The sequence below is a fragment of the Erinaceus europaeus genome, chromosome 3, assembly GCF_950295315.1.
Source record: "Erinaceus europaeus chromosome 3, mEriEur2.1, whole genome shotgun sequence".
Classification (NCBI taxonomy): Eukaryota; Metazoa; Chordata; class Mammalia; order Eulipotyphla; family Erinaceidae; genus Erinaceus; species Erinaceus europaeus.
Genome location: NC_080164.1, coordinates 132044811 through 132066512, shown reverse-complemented (window position 1 = coordinate 132066512; position 21702 = coordinate 132044811). Strand labels below are relative to the sequence as shown.

At 39.2% G+C, this 21702-nt stretch overlaps 1 protein-coding gene across 42 annotated transcripts in view; it reads left to right on the top strand.

Moving 5' to 3' along the window:
• Positions 1–21702, top strand: part of SEC31A (SEC31 homolog A, COPII coat complex component) — a 114820-nt gene that overhangs the window by 77766 nt on the left and 15352 nt on the right. For 7 of the 42 annotated variants that reach the window (XM_060187945.1, XM_060187944.1, XM_060187955.1 and 4 more), the window contains 6 exons: positions 2674–2847; positions 9970–10062; positions 11365–11491; positions 14660–15001; positions 20255–20293; positions 21576–21634. In XM_060187945.1, coding sequence (XP_060043928.1) covers positions 2674–2847; positions 9970–10062; positions 11365–11491; positions 14660–15001; positions 20255–20293; positions 21576–21634 — 834 coding nt within the window. The remainder of the gene's footprint in view (positions 1–2673; positions 2848–9969; positions 10063–11364; positions 11492–14659; positions 15002–20254; positions 20294–21575; positions 21635–21702) is intronic. The other 35 variants (XM_060187967.1, XM_060187960.1, XM_060187952.1 and 32 more) reach the window with 8 other exon arrangements.

Sequence of the window (21702 nt, the reverse complement as noted above, 5' to 3'; positions counted from 1 at the left end):
GGGGAGAGAAAGACAGACACCTGCAGACCTGCTTCACCACCTGTGAAGCGACTCCTGAAGGTGGGAAGTGGGGGCTCGAACTGGAGGGCTCGAACCGGAATCTTTAAGTTGGTCCTTGGTGCTTTGCGCCATGTGCGCGTAACTTGCTGCGCCACCGCCCGACTCCTTGTTTTCAATATTTTTAAAGAAGTTTGATTGAGTACAAGTATTGGGTTGTAAGGAAAGTCATGGCACATTTTTACATAGTCAAATTCGTCAATACCTTTCCAATGCTTAGCTCTCTGGTGCAATACTATGAAAATATGATTCTAGCTGGTTATGTGTACACTCACATCTTTCTAAATTATTTTGAAGAATGTTAGGTAGAATGGAAGCATGCTATTTGTTTGTTTATAGTGACTTTGATGTACTGGTTTTGTGAGTTTATAAAACTCTTCTCTTTATATTGAGGTATATAGTCCTTTAAGACTAATGTAATTGAAGGCCTTTAGATCTCATTTTAATTGAGCTCCTTTCCTTCACTCTTCCCTCCCTCCCTCAGTCTCTCCCAGAGCACTGCTCAATTCTGGTAGTCTTGGGGATTGAGCCTGAGACATTTGGTGTCTCAGGCATGAAAGTATTTCATTGCTGCTGCTACCTCCCTGGCTCTGAACTGTTTTCAGTATTGTTTATAATCATTTGATTTTTTAAAAAAAGATTTTATTTATTTATATTTATTTTCCCTTTTGTTGCCCTTGTTGTTTTTCATTGTTGTTGTAGTTATTATTGTTGTTATTGATGTCATTGTTGTTGGATAGGACAGAGAGAAATGGAGAGAGGAGGGGAAGACAGAGAGGGGGAGAGAAAGACAGACACCTGCAGACCTGCTTCACCGCCTGTGAAGCGACTCCCCTACAGGTGGGGATCCGGGGGCTCGAAAAAGATTTTATTTATTAATGAGACAGATAGGAACTGAGAGAGAAAGAACCAGACATCACTCTGGTACATGGGCTGCCAGGGACTGAATTTAGGACCTCTGGCTTGAGAGCCCATCCAATGCGCCACTTTCCAGACCACACCATTTGATTTTTCTATACTGTATTTTGTTTTTCTTTAATTTTTTTTTTTAAGAGAGAAATTGAGAGAAGGGTGAGACCAACAAAGAGAGAGAGAGAGAGAGAGGAGAGAGAGACCTGCATGCAGCCCTGTTTCTCCACTTGTGACATTTTTCCCCTGCATGTGGGGGCCAAGGACTTGAACCTGAGTCCTTGCGCACTGTAATATGTGCTTTCAACCAGGTGAGCCAGCCACTACCCTAACCCTTCTTTGGAATTTTACAGGTATTTATGCAAAAATAGACAAATTTTGTTTATGTGTTATGTACAGAGTCAGGATCTTTACATACATGATTTTTTTTTTTTTTTTGCCTTCAGGGTTATTGCTGGGCTCAGTGCCTGCACCATTAATCCACCGCTCCTGGAGGCCATTCCCCCCCCCCCTTTTGTTGTCCTTGTTGTTGTAGCCTTGTTGTGGTTATTATTATTGTTAATATCGTTTGTTGTTGGATAGGACAGTGAGAAATGGAGAGAGGAGGGGAAGACAGAGGAGAAAGACAAACAACTGCTGACCTGCTTCACCACCTGTGAAGTGACTCCCCTGCAGGTGGGGAGCCAGGGGCTTGAACTGGGATATTTATGCCAGTCCTTGAGCTTTGCGCCACCTGTGCTTAACCTGCTGCACTACCGCCTGACCCCCTGCATACATGATTATATCAATCACAAGCTAACTCTTTTCAATTGATATTATTGTGATTATTTTTTATGTAATCCTCATTTTTAGTGATTTAATAATCATAGTCACAATTATAAGACTACTGAGGTAAAGTTCCACATCATACTCAACACCCCCCCCCCCATCATTAACCACCATAGTTCTCACCATAAATTGAATTTTTCATTCAGATTGAGAAAAAGGGAAGACACCACAGTACTGGAATGTCCCCCAGTGCCATTGTCCTCCAATGTCCCCTGTGGTGCTGAGGCTCAGACCTGAATTGGCTAGGCACACTCTCTAACTAATGAGCTATCGCTTTAGCCCTGTTACTTTCTATTGTATATCTCAGTAAACCCTTAATATTTTCAGGGTAATTTGTCCCAAGGTAAAACTTTTGATATCAGTACTTCATGGTTCTCTTCTGGAAGGCAGGTTGGCGTCATGGTAGCATCTGGAACCTGGTGGCTGAAAAAGCAGTAAGATGTAAACCAAAACAATTGTTTAATGATCCGGAACCTGAAGGCTGGAATATAGTAAATGAGATTTGGGGTCTCCATTTTGCAAAAAGCTAGTAGGTCTATTTTAGGTATATTCCTTCTCTCTATATGTTTTAATTATGTTTTCTGAGCATTAACTGCAAGGAAATAGTAAAAGAACAGTGATACTAAGTGGCATTGATCTTGCATGCTTACATGTGATGAGAGCATAATTCAAATCTTTGCTTCAGTTAAATACCAGTTTATAGTATACATACCATAGGTTTTCAGTATCAAAAACCATGATGTCAAATCCTTGAGTTTCAGGGACTTTCTAGAAGAAAAAGGAGTCTTTACTTAAAAGATCAAACTTTAAGATCAACATGCTGCATTATTTGTGTGAGTGTTAACATTTTGGTATGTTTTCTCCCATTGCTTCTTGTAGCCAAACATTGTGCAGCTTCGTGACAGACTCTGTAGAGCACAAGGAGAGCCTGCACCCGGGCAGGAATCACCTAAGATTCCTTATGAGAAGCAGCAGCTGCCCAAAGGCAGGACTGGACCAATCGCTGGCCATCCACAGATGCCAAGAACTTCAGCTCAACAATATTATCCCCATGTGAGTGCTAAGTTGGGACCTAGATTAAATTTATGTAGTTCTACTCAAATTGGTGGTTTTGGTTTTTGGGTAAGAGATCTTGTTATGTTAAAGTTAAACATAGTGTTTTACTATTTAATATTTTCTAGGTTCTCAAAAGTGATATTTTTGATGTTTTTCAAAAACATCCCTCTAATCTGCTTAAACATGAAGTTTTAGATATAAATTAGTTTCACTTTCATGACGATTTCCTTATTTCTCTTGTCACTCAGATTTCCTTTGCAGGTGTACATCTGCTCTTGAAACTTTTACTAGTGATACAGTTAACAAACTGTAAGCTTGGTAGCAGATACAGTTTTGTGGTGATGTGATCAATTTTATAAAATATTTCTAACAAATGTTTTTTTTTCCCCTGAGTATTCTTTCCTGAATCATTAGTATAGGTTTACTGTAGCCAGACTACTTGGGAACAGCTTGCATAGTAGAGATAAGTAAGTAGGCAATGGCTTTATGAAGCTAAAGGTTGGTTGTAGGGATGTTATATGGGTTAAGTCATCTTTTTTTTTTCTTTTATTTTTGCTTCCACAGTTATTGCTGGGGCTCGGTGCCTGCACTATGAATCCACTGCTCCTAGAGGTCATTTTTCCCATTTTGTTGCCCTTGTTGTAGTTGCTATTGTTGTTATATCTGTTGGATAGGACAGAAAGAAATCCAAAGAAGAAGGAAAGACAGAGGGAAGGAGAGAAAGATAGACACTTGCAGACCTGCTTCACCGCTTGCAAAGCAACCTCCCACCCCCCCGCAGGGAGAGCTGGGGGCTCGAACCGGGATGCTTACGTGGGTCCTTGTGCTTTGAGCCATGTGCACTTAATCCACTGTGCTATCGCCCAGCCTCTGGGTTAAATAATCTTTAAAAATATTTGTTTAGGGGAGTTGGGTGGTAGCGCAGCAGGTTAAGTGCACGTGGCGCAAAGTGCAAGGACTGGGATAAGGATCCCGGTTTGAGCCCCGCTCCCCACCATAGGCAGTGTAGCAGGTCTGCAGGTGTCTATCTTTCTTTACCCCTCTGTCTTCCCCTCCTCTCTCCATTTCTCTCTGTCCTATCCAACAACTACAACAACAATAATAATAACTACAACAATAAAACAACAAGGGCAACAAAAGGGAAAACAAATATTAAAAAAATATATTTGTTTATTTTATGAGAATCATGTATAGTGCTAGGGATTGAACCCAGGGCCTTAAGCATGCTGTATATATGCTCAGCCACCCCCTTGGTGACCTAAATAATTTTATTAATTCAATTATTTAAAATTACCCAGCATTCAGTGACATACTTTTTGTCTTTTACTCTTTTATAAAGCAGTGGGTTTTTATATTTCCAGACCAACATATAACCTCACTTTAAAATATAAAGTATATTTTCATAAATAATACATAGTCTTGGTTGATAACAAAAACACTATTAACAAAGTACTAGGGTGCATGACCTACCAAGAAGAAAGCCCCCAATTAGAGTAACAGTGCCACATGGGAGCAGCATGGCGCTAGTACCAAAGGAGGCTCCACAAATGATGGAGCGATGGTGTGGTGTATCCTTCTTTGTCTATTTTTTAAAATTAATTTTTTTTTAATTGCTACCAGGATTATTAGGGGCTTGGTGCCTGCACTATGAATCCACCACTCCCAGTAGCCAACTTTTCCTTTTTATTTTGGTAGAACAGAGAAATTGAGAGGGAGAGACAGGGTGAGAGAGAAGACACCAGGAAGCCTCCACCTTGCAGGTGAGGAACAAAGGCTCAAACCTGGGTCCTTGAACATGGTTATGTTTGTGCTCAATCCTAGGTCCCTGAAAATTTTTTAAAGGAAAAAAAAAATTAACCCAGACTGGCTGGTGAGATTGTGCTTTCATGATGCCCCAGTACTGCAGATAAACAAAACAAATTAGTGTTAGGATTTACAGGCCTGTTTTAGGATGTTTTATAGAGTATAAAATTTAAAAAAGTCATTTTCTGCTTTCTTGTCTATTATACTTTTGATTACTACCTTTTTACTAACTAGGTTACAGTTTAATATAACTGTTGATTATCTCAAATATTCTATTTTCCCTTCTTTTACTAATAGTTATTGAGAGCCTACTACAAGGGTGGGGAATCTATTTTCTGCTAAGGACTATTTCGATATTTATAACATCATCAGCATGCCATGAAAAACTAGCATTTTAAAAATTAGCATTTTGTGTAGTACAGTGGGTGGTCCAGTGAGTGAGTAAAGCATTGGATTGTCAAGTATGAGGTTCCAAGTTCAATCCCCAGCATCTTGTGCTAGAATGATGCTTTGGTTCTAACCCCTCATTAGTAAAATGAATACATTTAAAAATTTTTATTTTATTTATTTTCCCTTTTGTTTTCCTTGTTTTCTTGTTGTAGTTATTGTTGTTGTTATTGATGCTGTCATTGTTGGGTAAGACAGAGAGAAATGGAGAGAGGAGGGGAAGACAGGGGGGGAGAGAAAGATAGACACCTGCAGACCTGCTTCACTGCATGTGAAGTGACCCAACCGGGATCCTTATCCTGGTCCTTGGCGCTTTGCACCATGTGCGCTTAACCTGCTGCACTACCGCCTGACTCCCAAAATGAATACATTTTTTTATATTTATTTTATTCATTTACTCCCTTTTGTTACCCATTTTTTTTTATTGTTGTAGTTATTATTGTTGTCGTCTTTGTTGGATAGGACAGAGAGAAATGGAGAGAGGAAGGGGAAGACAGAGAGAGGTAGAGAAAGATAATACATCTGCAGACCTGCTTCACCACTTGTAAAATGACTCCCCTGCAGGTGGGGAGCCAGGGCTTGAACTGGGATCCTTACATGCTGGTCCTGCACTTTGCACCACCTGCGCTTAACCCACTGCGCTACAGCCCAACTCCCTATGAATATATTTTTTAAAAAATATAAGAATAAGCACTTGATGTCACTATGCAAAAAGCTGTCATTGCCCTGTCATGACCAGATCACATGATTATATGGCCTAAGGCCATACATTTCTAACCGCTGGCCTACTTTATAGGTGTTTGGCTTTATTCTGATGGTTAGTTGTGTGTATATTGGTGAACAAACAGATTTAATTCCTCAAGGAGGAGATAGCATAATGGTTATGAAAACAGACTCTCATACCTGAGGCTCCAAGGTCCCAAGTTCAATCCCCCCACGCCACCATAAGCCAGAGCTAAGCAAGTGCTATGGTTTAAAAAAGAAAAAAACAAGGGAGTCGGGTGTTTGCACAGCAGGTTAAGCGCAGATGTGGCAGAGCGCAAGGACCAGAGTAGGAATCCCGGTTCACACCCCTGGCTCCCCACCTGCAGGGGGGTCGCTTCACAAGCGGTGAAGCAGGTCTGCAGGTGACTGTCTTTCTCTTCCCCTCTCTGTCTTCCCCTCCTCTCTCCATTTCTCTCTGTGCTAACAACAATGACATCAGTAATGACAACAGTAATAACTATGACAAAACAACAAGGGCAATACAAGGGAATAAATAAATATTAAAAAAACATGTTTCTTTTTAAAAAAAGAAAAAACATTTAATGTCTTGCTTTTATGTGGATTGCATTCTACTTAGAGCGTCTATAAAGTAGGGTAAATCAAATGATTGGGAAAACAGAAGGGCCTATAGGTCAAGTGACTAGTTTAAATTTAAGAAACAGGTTTTATTTATTTGTTTATTTATTTTTAAAGATTTATTGCTTCCGGGCTGGGTGATGGTGTTGTACTCTGTTAAGTACACATATCACTCTGTATGAGAACCAGGTTTGAGCCTCTGCTCCCCACCTGCAGGGGGAGCACTTCATGAGCAGTGAAGCAGGCCTGCAGGTGTCATATTCTCATTCTCTTTCTCTCTCATAGGACAGAGAGGGGAGGGGAGGGGAAGATAGAGAGGGAAGGAGAGAGGCCTGATTTGCCACTTGTGAATCGACTGCCCTGCAGGTGGGGAGCCAGGGGCTCAAACCAGGATCCTTACTCCAGTCCTTGTGCTTTGTACTATGTGCGCTTAACCCAGTGTGCCACCCTCCACCCCTGGTGTTTATCTTTCCCTACCCCCTCTATCTCCCCATCTCTTTCAGTTTCTCTCTGTCCTTCAAATGGAGATAGATAGAAAAAATTTTTAAAAAAAAATTGCCACCGGGAGTGGTGTATTTGTAGTGTAAGCACCAAGCCCCAGCAATAGCCTAGTGGCAAAAGAAATATTATTGCTTCCAAGTTTGGACTATTAAAAATGGTGCTGCTATGAACATAAGTGTGTATAGGCCATTTTGAATTAGTGTCTTTGTTTTAAAACCCTGGATATACCCTCCAAAAAAACAAGCAAACAAAAAAAGGATTGCCAGGTCATTGCAATAAAGCAGAGGACTCTAGGGAAGGAGGGACAAGTCCTGTTATAGGATGGAGGAGGGTGCCATCAGTTGGGGATTCAAGTGTCTGTCTCCCAGACACCTATAAAGGGGAGATGAGAGGTTATGCCTATGTGTTAAAGACTATACTGTAAACCATTAATCCCCCAGTTTTAAAAAAAGGATGTTTGTTTATTAATGAAAGAACAAACAAGAACTTCACTCTGATATATATGGTATTAGAAATTGAATTTAGGACCTCTTAATCCAGTGCTCATAATCCAGTGCTCTACCCACTGTACTACCTCCTGAATTGAAACATACAAGTTTTAAATTTCTCACCATTTCATAACTAGTTAATGATCTACCTGAGATTAGTTCTCCCAAGTGCCTTGAGTTCCACCATACAGTCTCTTAGCATATGGAAAGAAAGCATTCTCTACATAGAGAGATTATACTTATTTTAAGTATTTATTTAAATCAGTTATTTATTTTTATTTTTTAAAATGTTTTCTACCCTTTTTTGAAAAAATACTTATTCCTTTTTCTTGGCCTTGTTTTTTTATTGTTGTTGTTGTTGTTATTAGTGATGTTATTGTTGTTGGATATGACAGAGAAATGGAGAGAGGGAGGGGAAGACAGAGGGGGAGAGAAAGATAGACACCTGCAGACCTGCTTCACCTCTTGTGAAACGACTCCCCTGAAAGTGGGGAGCCGGGGGCTTGAACTGGGATCCTTAAGCCGGTCCTTGCACTTTGTGCCACGTGCGCTTAGCCCGCTGTGCTACTGCCTGACTCTCCAGTTATTTATTTTTACCTAAGCATAGCACAGCTCAGCTTACCTCAGCTCTGGCTCATGATAGTGCTGAAGACTGAACTTGGGACCTTTGGTTTCTCAGGCATGGAAGTCCTTTTGAATGACCATTATGCTATCTCCTCTCCTCTGTATTCTTTATGTCCTTAAGTTTATCTTTCATATAATAATAGGTAAAAAGTATTGAGAAACATGTGTTATACTTTGGCTTAGCAGTCTCATAAGAAGCGGAAAGCACATTCAATCATAAATTAAGAAGTGATTTTCCAGGTTAAAGCTTATGACATGTTGATTGAGAACAGTGGCTTATGGTTTTAGAGGCAGGGGTAAAATGGTGAAAGGGAGGCCAAACAAGTGAGTACTTCTACTTTGAGCTGCATGTTTTTGCTATTAATTTTCTTTTTATTTTTTTACATTTTTTGTTATATTTATTTATTTATTGGATAGAAACAGCCAGAAACCGAGAGGGAAGGGGGGATAGAGAGACAGAGAGACACCTTTCACTGCTTCACCACTCGTGAAGCTTTCCTCCTGCAGGTGGGGACCGAGGACTTGAACCTGGGTCCTCATGCATTGTATCATGTGCACTCAGCCAGGTGCGCCACCACCTAGCCCCCTTAATTGTTATATACTAGAATTTCTACTAAATAAATCTTTTTAATTCTCTTGTTTAACTTTTAAAAAATCTTTATTTTACTTGAATACATCATACTCAGTGGATCATTTTTTAATGTTTAATTAATTAATTAATTTTTGAACAGAGATAGAAATTGAGAGGGAAGAAGAGATGGGGGTGGAGGAGGAGACCCGCAGTGCGGTTTCACCTCTCATGAAGCTTCTCCTTTGCAGGTGCTAACCCAAGTCCTTGTTCATGGTAGCATGTATGCTCCACCAGGTGCACCGCCAGGCCACTTATTTATTTATTGATGAGAAGGAGAGAAAGGAGGAAAGAGAACCTGAGCATTGCTCTGGTACAGATAAAATACTGTATGACTTCCTGGGCTGCAATAAATCTTTGAAAAGCAAGGCAAAACCTGAACATCTTTGTACTCTAGGGAAAGCAGAATGGTATAGTGCAGCAAATGCTGACCAGGGAATCAGGAGGACTAGAACTAGCATCAGTCCTGACTTGTTTGAACCCCATTCTTTCACTAGGCCTTGGTTGTTTTCTCATTTGTAAAGAGTAGGAATCACACTTGAGTGATCTTTTTTTTTTTTAGTTTTTTATATTTATTTATTTATTGGATAGAGACGACCAGAAATCGAGAGGGATGAGGAAATAGAGAGCGAGAGAGAGAGAGAGACACCTGCAGCCCTGCTTCACCACTCGTGAAGCTTCTCACCTGCAAGTGGGGACCAGGAGCTTGAACCCAGGACCTTGCACACTATAATCTGAGCACTTATCCCAGTGCACCACTGCCTGGCCCCCCCAGACTGAATGGTCTTTAATGTGCAGCTTTAATATTCTCTGATTGTGTGATTGATTCTACGTTTCATATCAGATTAATGTAATTTTTGTGGTACTAATGAAATTCAGATCTAATAGCATGAATACTATTAATGCTTCAAAATAGTGTTTCAGTCACTCACCTTTTTTTCTGCAATGTCTTCTTTCCTCTCCTACTTATAGGACCTAGCCCCGCTCCCCCATTCTTGACACTTAAATGACATTGTTCTTTGTGCTTTGATTTAGATTTTCATATTTATCTTTCTCCTACCTCCCTATTCATTTTGTTGTAAATGTTGTTTTCCTTTGAAATCCCAGCTACCATGAAAACAGTTATCTAAGGAATGTGTGCTATCTTGCAGTTCTTATTTTTGTGCCTTACATGGCTATTATTACCTTTTGATATTTTTTGTTTGTTTTGTTTTGCTTTGCCTGTCCTTCTTTTTTAATGTTTTTATTTTTTATTTTCTGTGATTGGTATTTCTTTGTTCAATTCAGGTTAGAATTGCCCCTACTGTCACTACCTGGAGTAACAAAACTCCTACTGCCCTTCCCAGCCATCTACCTGCAGCCTCTCCCTCTGACACACAGGTATATCCTTCATTATTCCTCTTTGAGCAGAATTCTGCTCACCTAAATATATATAGTTATATATTCTCTACCCTGCCCCATCTGTCTGTCTGCTTTTTTTTTTGTGTGTGTGTGTTTTAGTGCTAATAAGATACAAGAAGCGGGGAGTCGGGCTGTAGTGCAGTGGACTAAGCGCAGGTGGCGCAAAGCACAAGGACCGACATAAGGATCCCGGTTCGAACCCCGGCTCCCCACCTGCAGGGGAGTCGCTTCACTAGCGGTGAAGCAGGTCTGCAGGTGTCTATCTTTTTTCCTCCTCCTCTGTCTTCCCCTCCCTCTCTCCATTTCTCTCTGTCCTATCCAACAACAACAACAATAATAACTACAACAATAAAACAACAAGGGCAACAAAAGGGAATAAATAAATAAAATAAATATTAAAAAATTTTAAAAAAAGATACAAGAAGCAGTTCTCAGTACAGTTTATTTCTTCATTCCTGCCTCCACTGCCATTCTAAATTGACATAAGCTAGAAATACAACCAGAGTTCTTAATGTAGTGTCATTCGGATTTCACTAAAGATTTTATTTCCTTCTTTCTCTCTCTTCTTATTTCTCTCCCATTCTCTCTAGCATTGCAGAAATTGAAGAGAAGCAAAAGTTTTCTTATGACTTTTATACTTTCCAGACTGTGGAGTAGTGGTGTTAGTAACATGGAAGCTATTGGTGACTCACTATAAGTACCATTACAATATATTACAAGGCTAGTTGTATCTGTTGCCATTCTTAGCTGCTATGACTTTGGACCTATCTCATCTAAAGATTCTACTCATTCAGAATATATTGCTCAGAAATGTTTTCTGAAGAAGATAGACTGAAAAAGCAAATATTCATTGTACAATAAAGCTTAAAAAAAAAAAAGACAACAACATAGGATTCCATTTTGGAGTTACAAATTAATCTGTTAATAGTCTTGGTTAGAAATGTAATCTTCCGGGGAGTCGGGCTGTAGCGCAGCAGGTTAAGTGCAGGTGGCGCAAAGCACAAGGACCGGCATAAGGATCCCGGTTCGAACCCCGGCTCCCCACCTGCAGGGGAGTCGCTTCACTAGCGGTGAAGCAGGTCTGCAGGTGTCTATCTTTCTCTCCTCCTCTCTGTCTTCCCCTCCTCTCTCCGTTTCTCTCTGTCCTATCCAACAATGACAACAATAATAACTACAACAATAAAACAACAAGGGCAACAAAAGGGAATAAATAAATAAAATAAATATTAAAAAAAAAAAAGAAATGTAATCTTTTTTTTTTACCGTATTCTCATTTCCTAGGGAGAAAACCCTCCACCCCCAGGTTTCATAATGCATGGGACTCCTCATCCAAATGTTGCTGCAGCTCAGCTTCCCACATCTCCAGGTCACATGCACACCCCACTACCACCTCCTCCACAGCCACAGCGTAAGTAGTGTCAGCCTGCATTCCTTGGCATCTGCAGATCTTAACTCCTGTACCAACCAACCATTTACTTTGAAGCCACAAAGTCATGAGCAAGTCTGTTTTTTTGCAAAACTACTATGCTATCTTTCCAGGCCTGAGCAAATCAGATTTTTTTTAAAAGGTAGCATTCTACATAAGGCTTAAGTCTTTGTTACAGAGAAGCATGGTTTCCTTCAGAAGCATCCTGAACAACATGCTAAGAACCAGTTCCTCTGCTGGTTCATGTTCCTGAGTCCTATTAAAGAGCAGTAAATATCCCATGAAACTTAAAAAATTGATGTTAAAGGACAGAATTTTCAGGCCTGTAAAATAACTCACCTGAGTTGTACTCCTGCGCATATATATAATCCCAGTGTTGAGCCTGATCCCCACCACAGTGGAGGTAGCTTCAATACTGTGGTGTCTTTCCTTTTCTGAAAAAGTTGGTTCAGTTTAGCGAAGCCCTGGCAATGACAAAAAAGAAAGGGAAAAAGAAAGGGAAAGAAAAGAGAAAAATTGGGGCTGGAGAGATAGCTTATCAGATAAGGTGCCTGCCTTGCCCTGATTTGAGCCATGGCACCTAGGGGAAGGTCCTGCAGCACTGAAAGAAGCTCCAGCTCAGTGGTGTCCCTCCATCTATCTCTGTCATTCTTCCTTTCTTCCTTTCTTCCTTTCTTCCTTCCTTCCCTCCCTCTCTCCCTTCCTTCCTTCCTTCCTTCCTTCCTTCCTTCCTTCCTTCCTTCCTTCCTTCCTTCCTTCCTTCCTTTCTGCCCTCCAGGGTTATTTCTGGGGCTCAGTGCCTGCAGGATGCTCAGTGCCTCCACTGCTCCTGGAGGCCATTTTCTTTTTCCCCTTTTGTTGTCGCCTTGTTATGGTTATTACTGTTGTTGTTGGGTAGGACAGAGAGAAATCTAGAAAGGAGGGGAAGACAAAGAGGGGGAGAGAAAAATAGACACCTGCAGACCTGCTTCACCGCCTGTAAAGCGACTTCCCCACAGGTGGGGAGCCGGGGGCTCAAACCAGGATCCTTAAGCCAATCCTTGCATTTTGCGCCATGTGCGCTTAACCCGTAGCACTAATGCCCGACCCCCCCCCCCCCGCCTTTCTATTTGAATGAAAAAATATTGGCCCAGGAGCAATGAAATCACTTATGCACAAGACCCGAACTCTTTGAAAACATATCTTAATTAAAAAATAAAAAGATGTAATGTTAATAATTGTTTGGTGTTATGTTTTTTCTCTTCAGACAAGATTACCTAATTCCTTTTTGGAACAAAAGTTTCAAGGGACATTTGTTACTTATGTTTCATTCTTTTTTTTTTTTTTTCTTCTCACCATCAAGTTCCCACTCACTAACTGCAGGTGTCTATCTTTCTGTCTCCTTCTCAGTCTCTCTCTCTTCACTCTTTTCTGTCCTATCAAATAAAATAGGGAGGAAAAAAGGAAAAGATAAAAGATGCCCCCCTCATCTTTTTTTTTTTTTTCCTCCAGGGTTATTGCTGGGCTTGGTGCCTGCACCATGAATCCACCGCTCCTGGAGGCCATTTTCCCCCCTTTTTGTTGCCCTAGTTGTTGCAGCCTCGTAGCCTCGTTACGGTTATTATTGCCATTGTTGACGTTGCTTTGTTGTTGGATAGGACAGAGAGAAATGGAGAGAGGAGGGGAAGACAGAGAGAGAGAGGGGGAGAGAAAGATAGACACCTGCAGACCTGCTTCACCGCCTGTGAAGCGACTCCCCTGCAGGTGGGGAGCCGGGGGCTCGAACCGGGATCCTTACGCCGGTCCCTGCGCTTTGCGCCACGTGCGCTTAACCCACTGCGCCACCGCCCGACTCCCTCCCCCCTCATCTTTTAAAACAAATTTAGGTTAATAGAAAAGCTGAGAGAAAAATATAGTAAGTTCCAGTATACTTCTGCCTCTGTATATGTCCCACCATTGACATCTTATACCCCAGGGTACATTTGTCACCACCAGCAAACCTAAATTGATAGATCATCACCACCTAAAGTTCAAGTTTTACTTTAGAGTTCACTATTATAGTCTATGAATTTTGAGGTGTATCTACCTTTTACTTTTGTCTTTTTTGAAAATATTTAGACTTGGAAAATGAAAAGTATTTATAAATCACTATTTCAGAAATGTCAAAGGGGTAAATTACATGACTAAACAACTATTATAATACAAATTTGTTACAACTTTTTGCTTCCATACCCATGTGAAAGTGCTATCTTCAGAATAGAACAATTCAAGTCTAATAGATTTACCTAGCCACACAGACTGTGATTGAGATCTAATTTGGGTTCAAGTCTTTGCACTAAAACAGTTGGCTGCCTGGTTATTTACTAACCAATAACCAACTATGTGTAATATATGAAATGTTTTACAACTATTGTTTTGTCAGTGATCCTAGAAAATTGTTAATCTAGAACTTTGCTGAGATTCAGAAATTGAGTAGCTGATTTTACTAGAGAAAGGCAATTTGATTCTTAGCTTTAGTGCTCACCTTGTAATTCCAGGGGAAGGGATCTTGAGCCACCACCAAATTCCCTTAACTTCCTCTGTAAATAGGAGTGTTTGGGTTGTGTTGGGGTTCCTGTGTGGTTCCATCTGGTGACTGGTAAGTGTCATTGCAGTCTTTTCACAGGAGCAAAGAAGTCTCAGGAAAGTCTTGCATTTGTCAGGTTTGATGAATTAAAGATTTTCGTAGCTAGCAGTAATCTAGAAATGGCTGGTTTCAAATATGGGAGCTAGTCGCTTAAAGCATATCATAGGTGTTAATGCTTGGCTATAATTTACTATAAGAATCATGATCAGGGACCAGGCACACCTGTTTAAACACATACACTGCAGTGCACAGGGACCTAGGTTCAAGCCCCCGGTCTCCACCTGCAAGGGGAAAGCTTCATAAGTGATGAAGCGGGGCTTCAGGTGTCTCTCTGTCTTTCTCCCTCCCTGTCTCTCCTTTCCCTCTCAATTACTCTGTTTCTATCCAATAATAAATAAATGAAATTTTAAAAAATAAAGAAATAAAGTTAAAAATAAAGAATGATGATGAAAATGATTTTCACAGAATAAAATAACTTCGGTTATCTCTTCCAATCTGAATAAGCTTGTAACTAATTACAATTTCTGTTTTTCTCCTTGGTGTAGCTTATCAACCAGCCCAGCAGTATCCCTTCGGAACAGGGGGGTCAGCAATGTATCGACCTCAGCAGCCTGTTGCTCCTCCTGCTTCAAACGCTTACCCTAACACTCCTTACATATCCCCTGCTTCTTCCTATTCTGGGCAATCTCAGCTGTACACAGCACAGCACCAGTCCTCTCCACCTACCTCCAGCCCTTCTGCTTCTTTCCCTCCTCCCCCTTCCTCTGGAGCATCCTTCCAGCATGGCGGGCCAGGAGCTCCACCTTCATCTTCAGCTTTTGCGCTGCCTTCTGGAACAACAGGTACACTGCCTGCTGCCAGTGAGCTGCCTGCGTCTCAGAGAACAGGTCTGCGCTTGAAGGGGATTTGGTTTGGCTACTTCCTTTATTTTTTTTATGAACACATGAAGGCATTGGGGGTGTGGATTATTTCTAACTGTAAACTGGGTAATGTGAGCCTAATTGTTCTATTTTTTATAACAAACTCTAAAACTACTTTTAAAAGTGATTCTTCCATAATAAACTTTAGTTAAAAAGTGGGAAAAGCTTTATTTTACATGATTTATTTTTTGTTTTGTTCTTTGTTTCATTTTACCAGAGCACTACTGAGTTCTGGTTTATGGTGGTGCTGGGATTGAACTTGGGACCTTTGGTGCCTCAGCAAGAAAGTCCTTTTGCATAACTATTATGCTATCTTCCCAGCCCATGAGGTGTAAAAAAAAAAAAAAACAATTGTAAGAGAGTATAGTCTACCTTTGATCTTAAATGGCTAGAAATTAATTGGCAGGATAAATGGTGATTGGAACCATGTGTGCTGCTTACTTTACTAGAGCAAAAGTATGTTCTCTTCTTACTATGTCATTTCAATTTCTTATTTTTTTATATTTTATTTATTTATTTTGCCTCTAGTGTTATTGCTGGGGCTCTGTGCCTGCACCACGAATCCACTCCTCCTGGAGACTATTTTTTTCTCTTTTGTGCCCTTGTTGTTGTTTATCGGTGTTGTAGTTATTATTATTGTTGTTGTTATTGATGTCATTGTTGTTGAATAGGACACAGAGAAATTGAGAGAGGAGGGGAAGATAGAGAGAGGGAAAGAGAGATAGACACCTGCAGACCGCTTGTGAAGCAACCCCTTGCAGGTGGGTAGCCGGGGACTTGAACCAGGATCCTTACTCTGGTCCTTGAGCTTGGCACCATGTGTGCTTAACCTGCTGCACTACCACCTGACCCCCTCAATTTCTTTCTTTCTTTTTTTTTTTTTTTAAAGTATTTGAGCCTTAAACTCATTTGTGGCTGTTAAATGGTACAGGATGTTAAGGAAGTAGTACAGATTTTATATTTATGTTTATTTGTAGAGGTGAGGAAGGATCTTATGTTTATCTAAAGGAAAAAAGTAAGTGCACATAACTCTGCCAGAAAAAAAGTCAATGTCTAGCAAGCAATGCAGCGATTCTCCACTGAGGTACTACCACTCCTTTGAAAATTTTGGAAATTTCTAGGTATGTTTTATTTCATCTGGCATCTAGATGTATCTGCAAAATCCTGATTAGAGAAACAGTTACAGATTATTTTTATAGTGACATACATGTTTTATAAGTGATTCTTATTTTTTAGTTAAAACATTTTGATTTTTTTTAGTCTTTTTAAAAATTTATTTTTTAATTTTTTTTTATTTAAGAAAGGAGACATTAACAAAACCATAGAATGAGAGGGGTACAATTCCACACAATTCCCATAATCCCATCTCCACATCCCACCCCCTCCCCTGATAGCCTTCCCATTCTCTATCTCTCTGGGAGTATGGACCCAGGGTCGGGTCGTTGTGGGTTGTAGAGGGTGGAAGGTCTGGCTTCTAACATTTTGATTTTTTAATGGTAGATTATATTATGTGAGTTTTTAAATTTGAGGATAGTAAAAAGGGACCTCAAAGGCATATTTTCTTAAAATGACTCATTTAATAGGGTTAAGAACCATTACCATAGTCTCAAGAATACAGGCTTTGGAATTAGACTTTTTGAGTGTGTGTCCTAGCTGCACTACTTTCTGATTATGTAACTTTGAAAAAATTTATTAACTTTATTTTATTAAATTTTTTTATATTTATTTATGTATTTCCTTTTTGTTGCCCTTATTGTTTTTATTTTTGTTGTTATTGATGTCATTGTTGTTGAATAGGACATGGAGAAATGGAGAGAGGGGGAGAAAAAGATAAGACACCTGCAGACCTGCTTCACTGCCTGTGAAGCAACTCCCCTTCAGGTGGGGAGCTGGGGGCTGGAACCGGGATCTTCACGCTGGCCTTTGGGCTTCGCACCACGTGCACTTAACCCACTGTGCTACCGCCCGACTCCCTATTAACTTTCTTTTTTTTTTTTTTTTTTAAGTCTTTTATTTATTTTATTTTTGAGAGAGATGCAGAGAGAGAAAGACACAGAGAGAAACACCAGAGCACTGCTCAGCTCTGGCTTATGGTGGTGTGGGGGATTGAACCTGGGACTGCGGAGCCTTAGGCATGAGAGCCTCTTTTATAATCATTATGCTATCTACCCCTACCCCCCTATTAACTTTCTTAGGTCTTGGTTTCCTCAAAATAATAGCTCCCTCTCATATGCATTAATAAATAAAGGCATATAGGTAAAATGACTGCCATGTACAAAGGAGCTTCTAGAAAAATTTGTTGTAGTTAACACAAAACCTTACTGGAAATTAGAGCATTTGAAAATAACTTTCCTATTAGATTGTACTGATAGTTTTGAGCTAGTGGAGGAGGAAAGGATTAGGTGATGAAGCTTTGCTAATATTAAAGCTGCTCCTGGCAGATCTCAATATACATAGTAAATAGAAAAAAACAGAGATATTTTTATGTGCTAGTAAGCAGCAGCTTTAATTACCCAAAACACATTATAAAATAGAGTCTACCAAGGAAGTATTATTTTTAAAGTAAAGTCTTATGAATGAAGAGTTATAATTGCTTCTCTATATTATCATTCTTTACTGCACAAGTAAAAAAAAATTAGTAGTTCTACATTTTAGGGAAAAGTACTAAAAAATTCACTTGTGGAGTTCGAAAAATTATCTCTTTATAATTAAGGTAGGTTGTAGAGTTCTTTTTTTAAAAAAAAATTTAATATTTTTATTTATTCCCTTTTGTTGTCCTTGTTTTATTATTGTAGTTATTATTGATGTTGTTGTTGGACAGGACAGAGAGAAATGGAGAGAGGAGGGGAAGACAGAGAGGGGGAGAGAAAGACAGACACCTGCAGACCTGCTTCACTGCCTTTGAAGGGACTCCCCTGCAGGTGGGGAGCCGGTGGCTGGAAGCAGGATCCTTAAGCCGGTTCTTGCACTTGGCGCCATGTGCGCTTAACCCGCTGTGCTATCCCGGTTGTAGGGTTGTAGAGTTCTTAAGTGAAGTAAAACCTCACTTAAAAAGTAGTGCTGGCTGGGGGACATATCCAGAGTGCATAAATAGCTGGCTTCAGACCCCTGGTCTCCAACTGTAGGGGAGAAACTTTATGAGTGGTGCTGCACTCTTCCTTTTCTCCTCTACTTCTCTATATCAGAAACAGAAAGGAAAACAGTTCAGGGAAGTGAATTAATATTGATCATGTGTTGCATATGTACCAGCACTTGCCATATATTTTCTTATTTTGTCCTCAAAGCCATGAGCATTAGGAATAGTGTTATTTTAGGTGATTTTTTTTTTTTTTAAACAAAAGCACTGTTTAGCTCTGGCTTATGGTGGTACAGGTGATTGAACCTGGGACTTTGGAGCCTCAGGCATGAAAGTCTCTTTGCGTAACCATTATGCTATCTCCTCCCCCAATAGTGTTACTTTAATTGACTTGAGAACACTTGAGTTTCCCAAGACTATTCCTAGGAAGGCACAGTTATAGATACAAGCCCAGATCTCTCAGTATTCCAAGCCTCTGTTCAGTCTTTACCACATTTTCTAGTCCTGATGTAAGTAAGAGAAATTGCTGCCATTGCTGGATTTACAAAAACCTTTTCGTAATAATATTAATTTGAACCAAATAATTGGCTTCATCAGTCTCTTTACATTCTGAGTTAAATATTTGCATGTTTCTTTTTCTCCTTAAGCAAATGTGCATTTGGCCATAAATCTTTGCATATATAAAGAGTAACAGAGTGTTCTAGCATGGCTGATGAACAGAGTGACTAATAGGAAGAAGCCAAACATTTTTCAGTATTCTCCAGTGTGCACTGTGTTTAGCAGCTTTGTTTTCTTGCATGTTAACCAAGCCACTATATTTTAATTAACAATTGTAGCTTTATTATTTTTTTATATCCTAAAATTTTTGTTTTGGTTATATAAACAATTGTGACTGATAATTTTAACTTTGTTTTAATGTTTCTTAGATCATATTGTAGCAGTCTATAGGACTTAGAAATTCTGTGTATCCAAACACTAAATTTCCAGTTCCTCTATTTGTGGACCATGAAGTTGTGTGCCCAGAGTTCAGAGAAACATATTGCAATCACCCAAAACTTTAATTCAGTAAATGCTTCAAAAGTTTTTCACTTAGTGCCTGAGATCTGAGAATCTCATGTTTGTTTTCTACCACTGAACTACCTTCCTTGCCCAAATATTTAAATCTTAATCTTTTTTTTTTTTTTTTGCCTCCAGGGTTATCGCTGGGGCTCAATGCCTGCACTACGAATCCACTGCTCCTGGAGGCCATTTGTTTCCATTTTGTTGTTGTTGTTATTGCTGTTGTTGGATAGGATAGAGAGAAACCAAAAGAGGAGGTGGAGAGAAAGATAGACACCAGCAGACCTGCTTCACTGCTTGTGAAGTGACACCCCCCCCCGCAGATGGGGAGCTGGGGGCTTGAACTGGGATTCTTACACCAGTTCTTTTGCTTGGTGCCATGAGCGTTTAACCCAGTGTGCTACCACCCGGATCCCTAAATGTTATCTTATTGTTGTTATTTCATGAGAGATTGAGAGAATGAGAGGTAAAGTGAAAAGTAGAATGCAAATACATGGTGCTCCCAACCTAGTAGCATGTTGATACCAGCTTGTGGGTGTGGGAGAGACAGCATAATGGTTATGCAAAAGACTATCATGCATGAGCCTCTGAAGTTACAGGTTCAGTCCATCACACTGCCATAAACCAGAGCTGAGCAGTGCTCTGGTAGAATAAATAAATAAATAAATAATATTAAACTGGACACATTAGCTATGTTCCCACTCCTAGTGATAATACTGAGTTTCATTAATAAAATAGTTATAAAGCAATACATGCAAACCACTAGAGAAATATTGTTATTTTAAACAGTAGGGAACAGAATTTTCTCTTGAAAAAGCACATCTGAAAGAAAGTGATACTTAGAAGTTGATTGGTTCTGACACAACTTCAGTTCATTTTATCAAAAAAAAAAAAGAAAGAAAGAAAACCTGAATATAAATTAGGTAGAGAATATCTTATGTCACTTCATTTAAAAGTAAGTTTTACTACCTTATAGAATTAATTTATTCTTCCCAGAGGTTGATGGAGAAGAAACAGTTACAAAATGACAAGTAGAATTTAGAATTTCACAGACTGTTAAAGTGACTTTTATCTTTTATTTGCAGAATATCAATCTATGCAAGATCAGGCATTTATGTTGGAAGGTGAATTGGTTATAAACATAAACCTTTACGAATACTTGAATCATTTAGTATGATTTTTGAATGGGCATGTAAACCTCAAAACTGTTGACACCCTAAAAATGATATTTTTGATTTGGCTTCTTCATTAAATCAAATCTTAAAGCTGATTGTATTAACATGGTGCCAGAAATAGCTTTAAATCATAAGGCTATTTCATATAGAAATAGGCAATGATTATACCAAGATTCTTTTAGTGATAAGATTAAAAGGTGGTGGGAGAGATTTGAACGATTCTTCTGTATATGACCAGAACTTCTAAGAATTTGTTAAGCATATAGTAGCATGTGGCTTAATATTTTATGATTAACTTTTAAGTGTGTTGAGACTCATTTGGCATTCTGCCTCCTAGAAAACATACTAAAAGGCTTGTTTTACTTTTTAAAAAATCTTATTTATTTAATAATGAAAGAACTAGAGCATCACTCTGGCCAATGCAACAGATTGAATTTGGGACCTCATGCTTACAAGTTCTGTACTCTTGCCACTGTGCAACTTGCTGGGCCACAAGAAAATTGATTCTGTTTTAAAAATCAAGGCAAATGAATACATACTAGTTAGGAGAAGATAGTGTTTTTAAAATGTTTCTATGACTGTATGTATGAGTCACAAGTTCTTTGACTTTCGAAGCAGTTTTGCTGTGATTTAGTACTATGGGCATCAGTAAAATAAGTAAAGGTAAAATATTGAATAAATGTTTAATTTATGAGAAGAAGAGTATTTTTTAAAGAGATGAGAGATTGACCATGATATCAAATATTAAACCTTGAGCCCTCAGTTCTCTCCCTGGCAGCATGATACTATAGATATTTGATTGTCATCTTCCACCTTATAAATAATTCCTAAGGCGAGTATGATGAATACTACTGACAGTATGTAGACTTTTATTAACTTTTTAAAAAAATTTAGCATATTCAGGTGATGTACTTTTTCATTAGGATAGATAATTCTTAATTAATCTTTCAAGTATGCACCAGTATAGACATGATGACTCCATACTATCCTTAAATTTAGCATAGATCTTTGACTTAAAATGGAAATAATGCTGCCATAACTAATCTAAGGCCTTGTGCCTATTAGAAATAATAACTTTGTGAATACAGGGTTCTATAGGGATCCCCATGGCACAACTGGTAAAACTTTATAATAGTTATTTCAGGATTAAGGTAATCTGAAGGGACTTTACTATAATTGATATAATTTAGTTAACTATTTTAAGGAAAATGTCCTCTATCATCTGTTACAGGCCCTCAGAATGGATGGAATGATCCTCCTGCTTTGAACAGAGTTCCCAAGAAGAAGAAGGTACTAGAAAAAAATGTCTAGTCAATTGCCTGCAAATATATTATTAGTCATATAATTACTTGGACAAT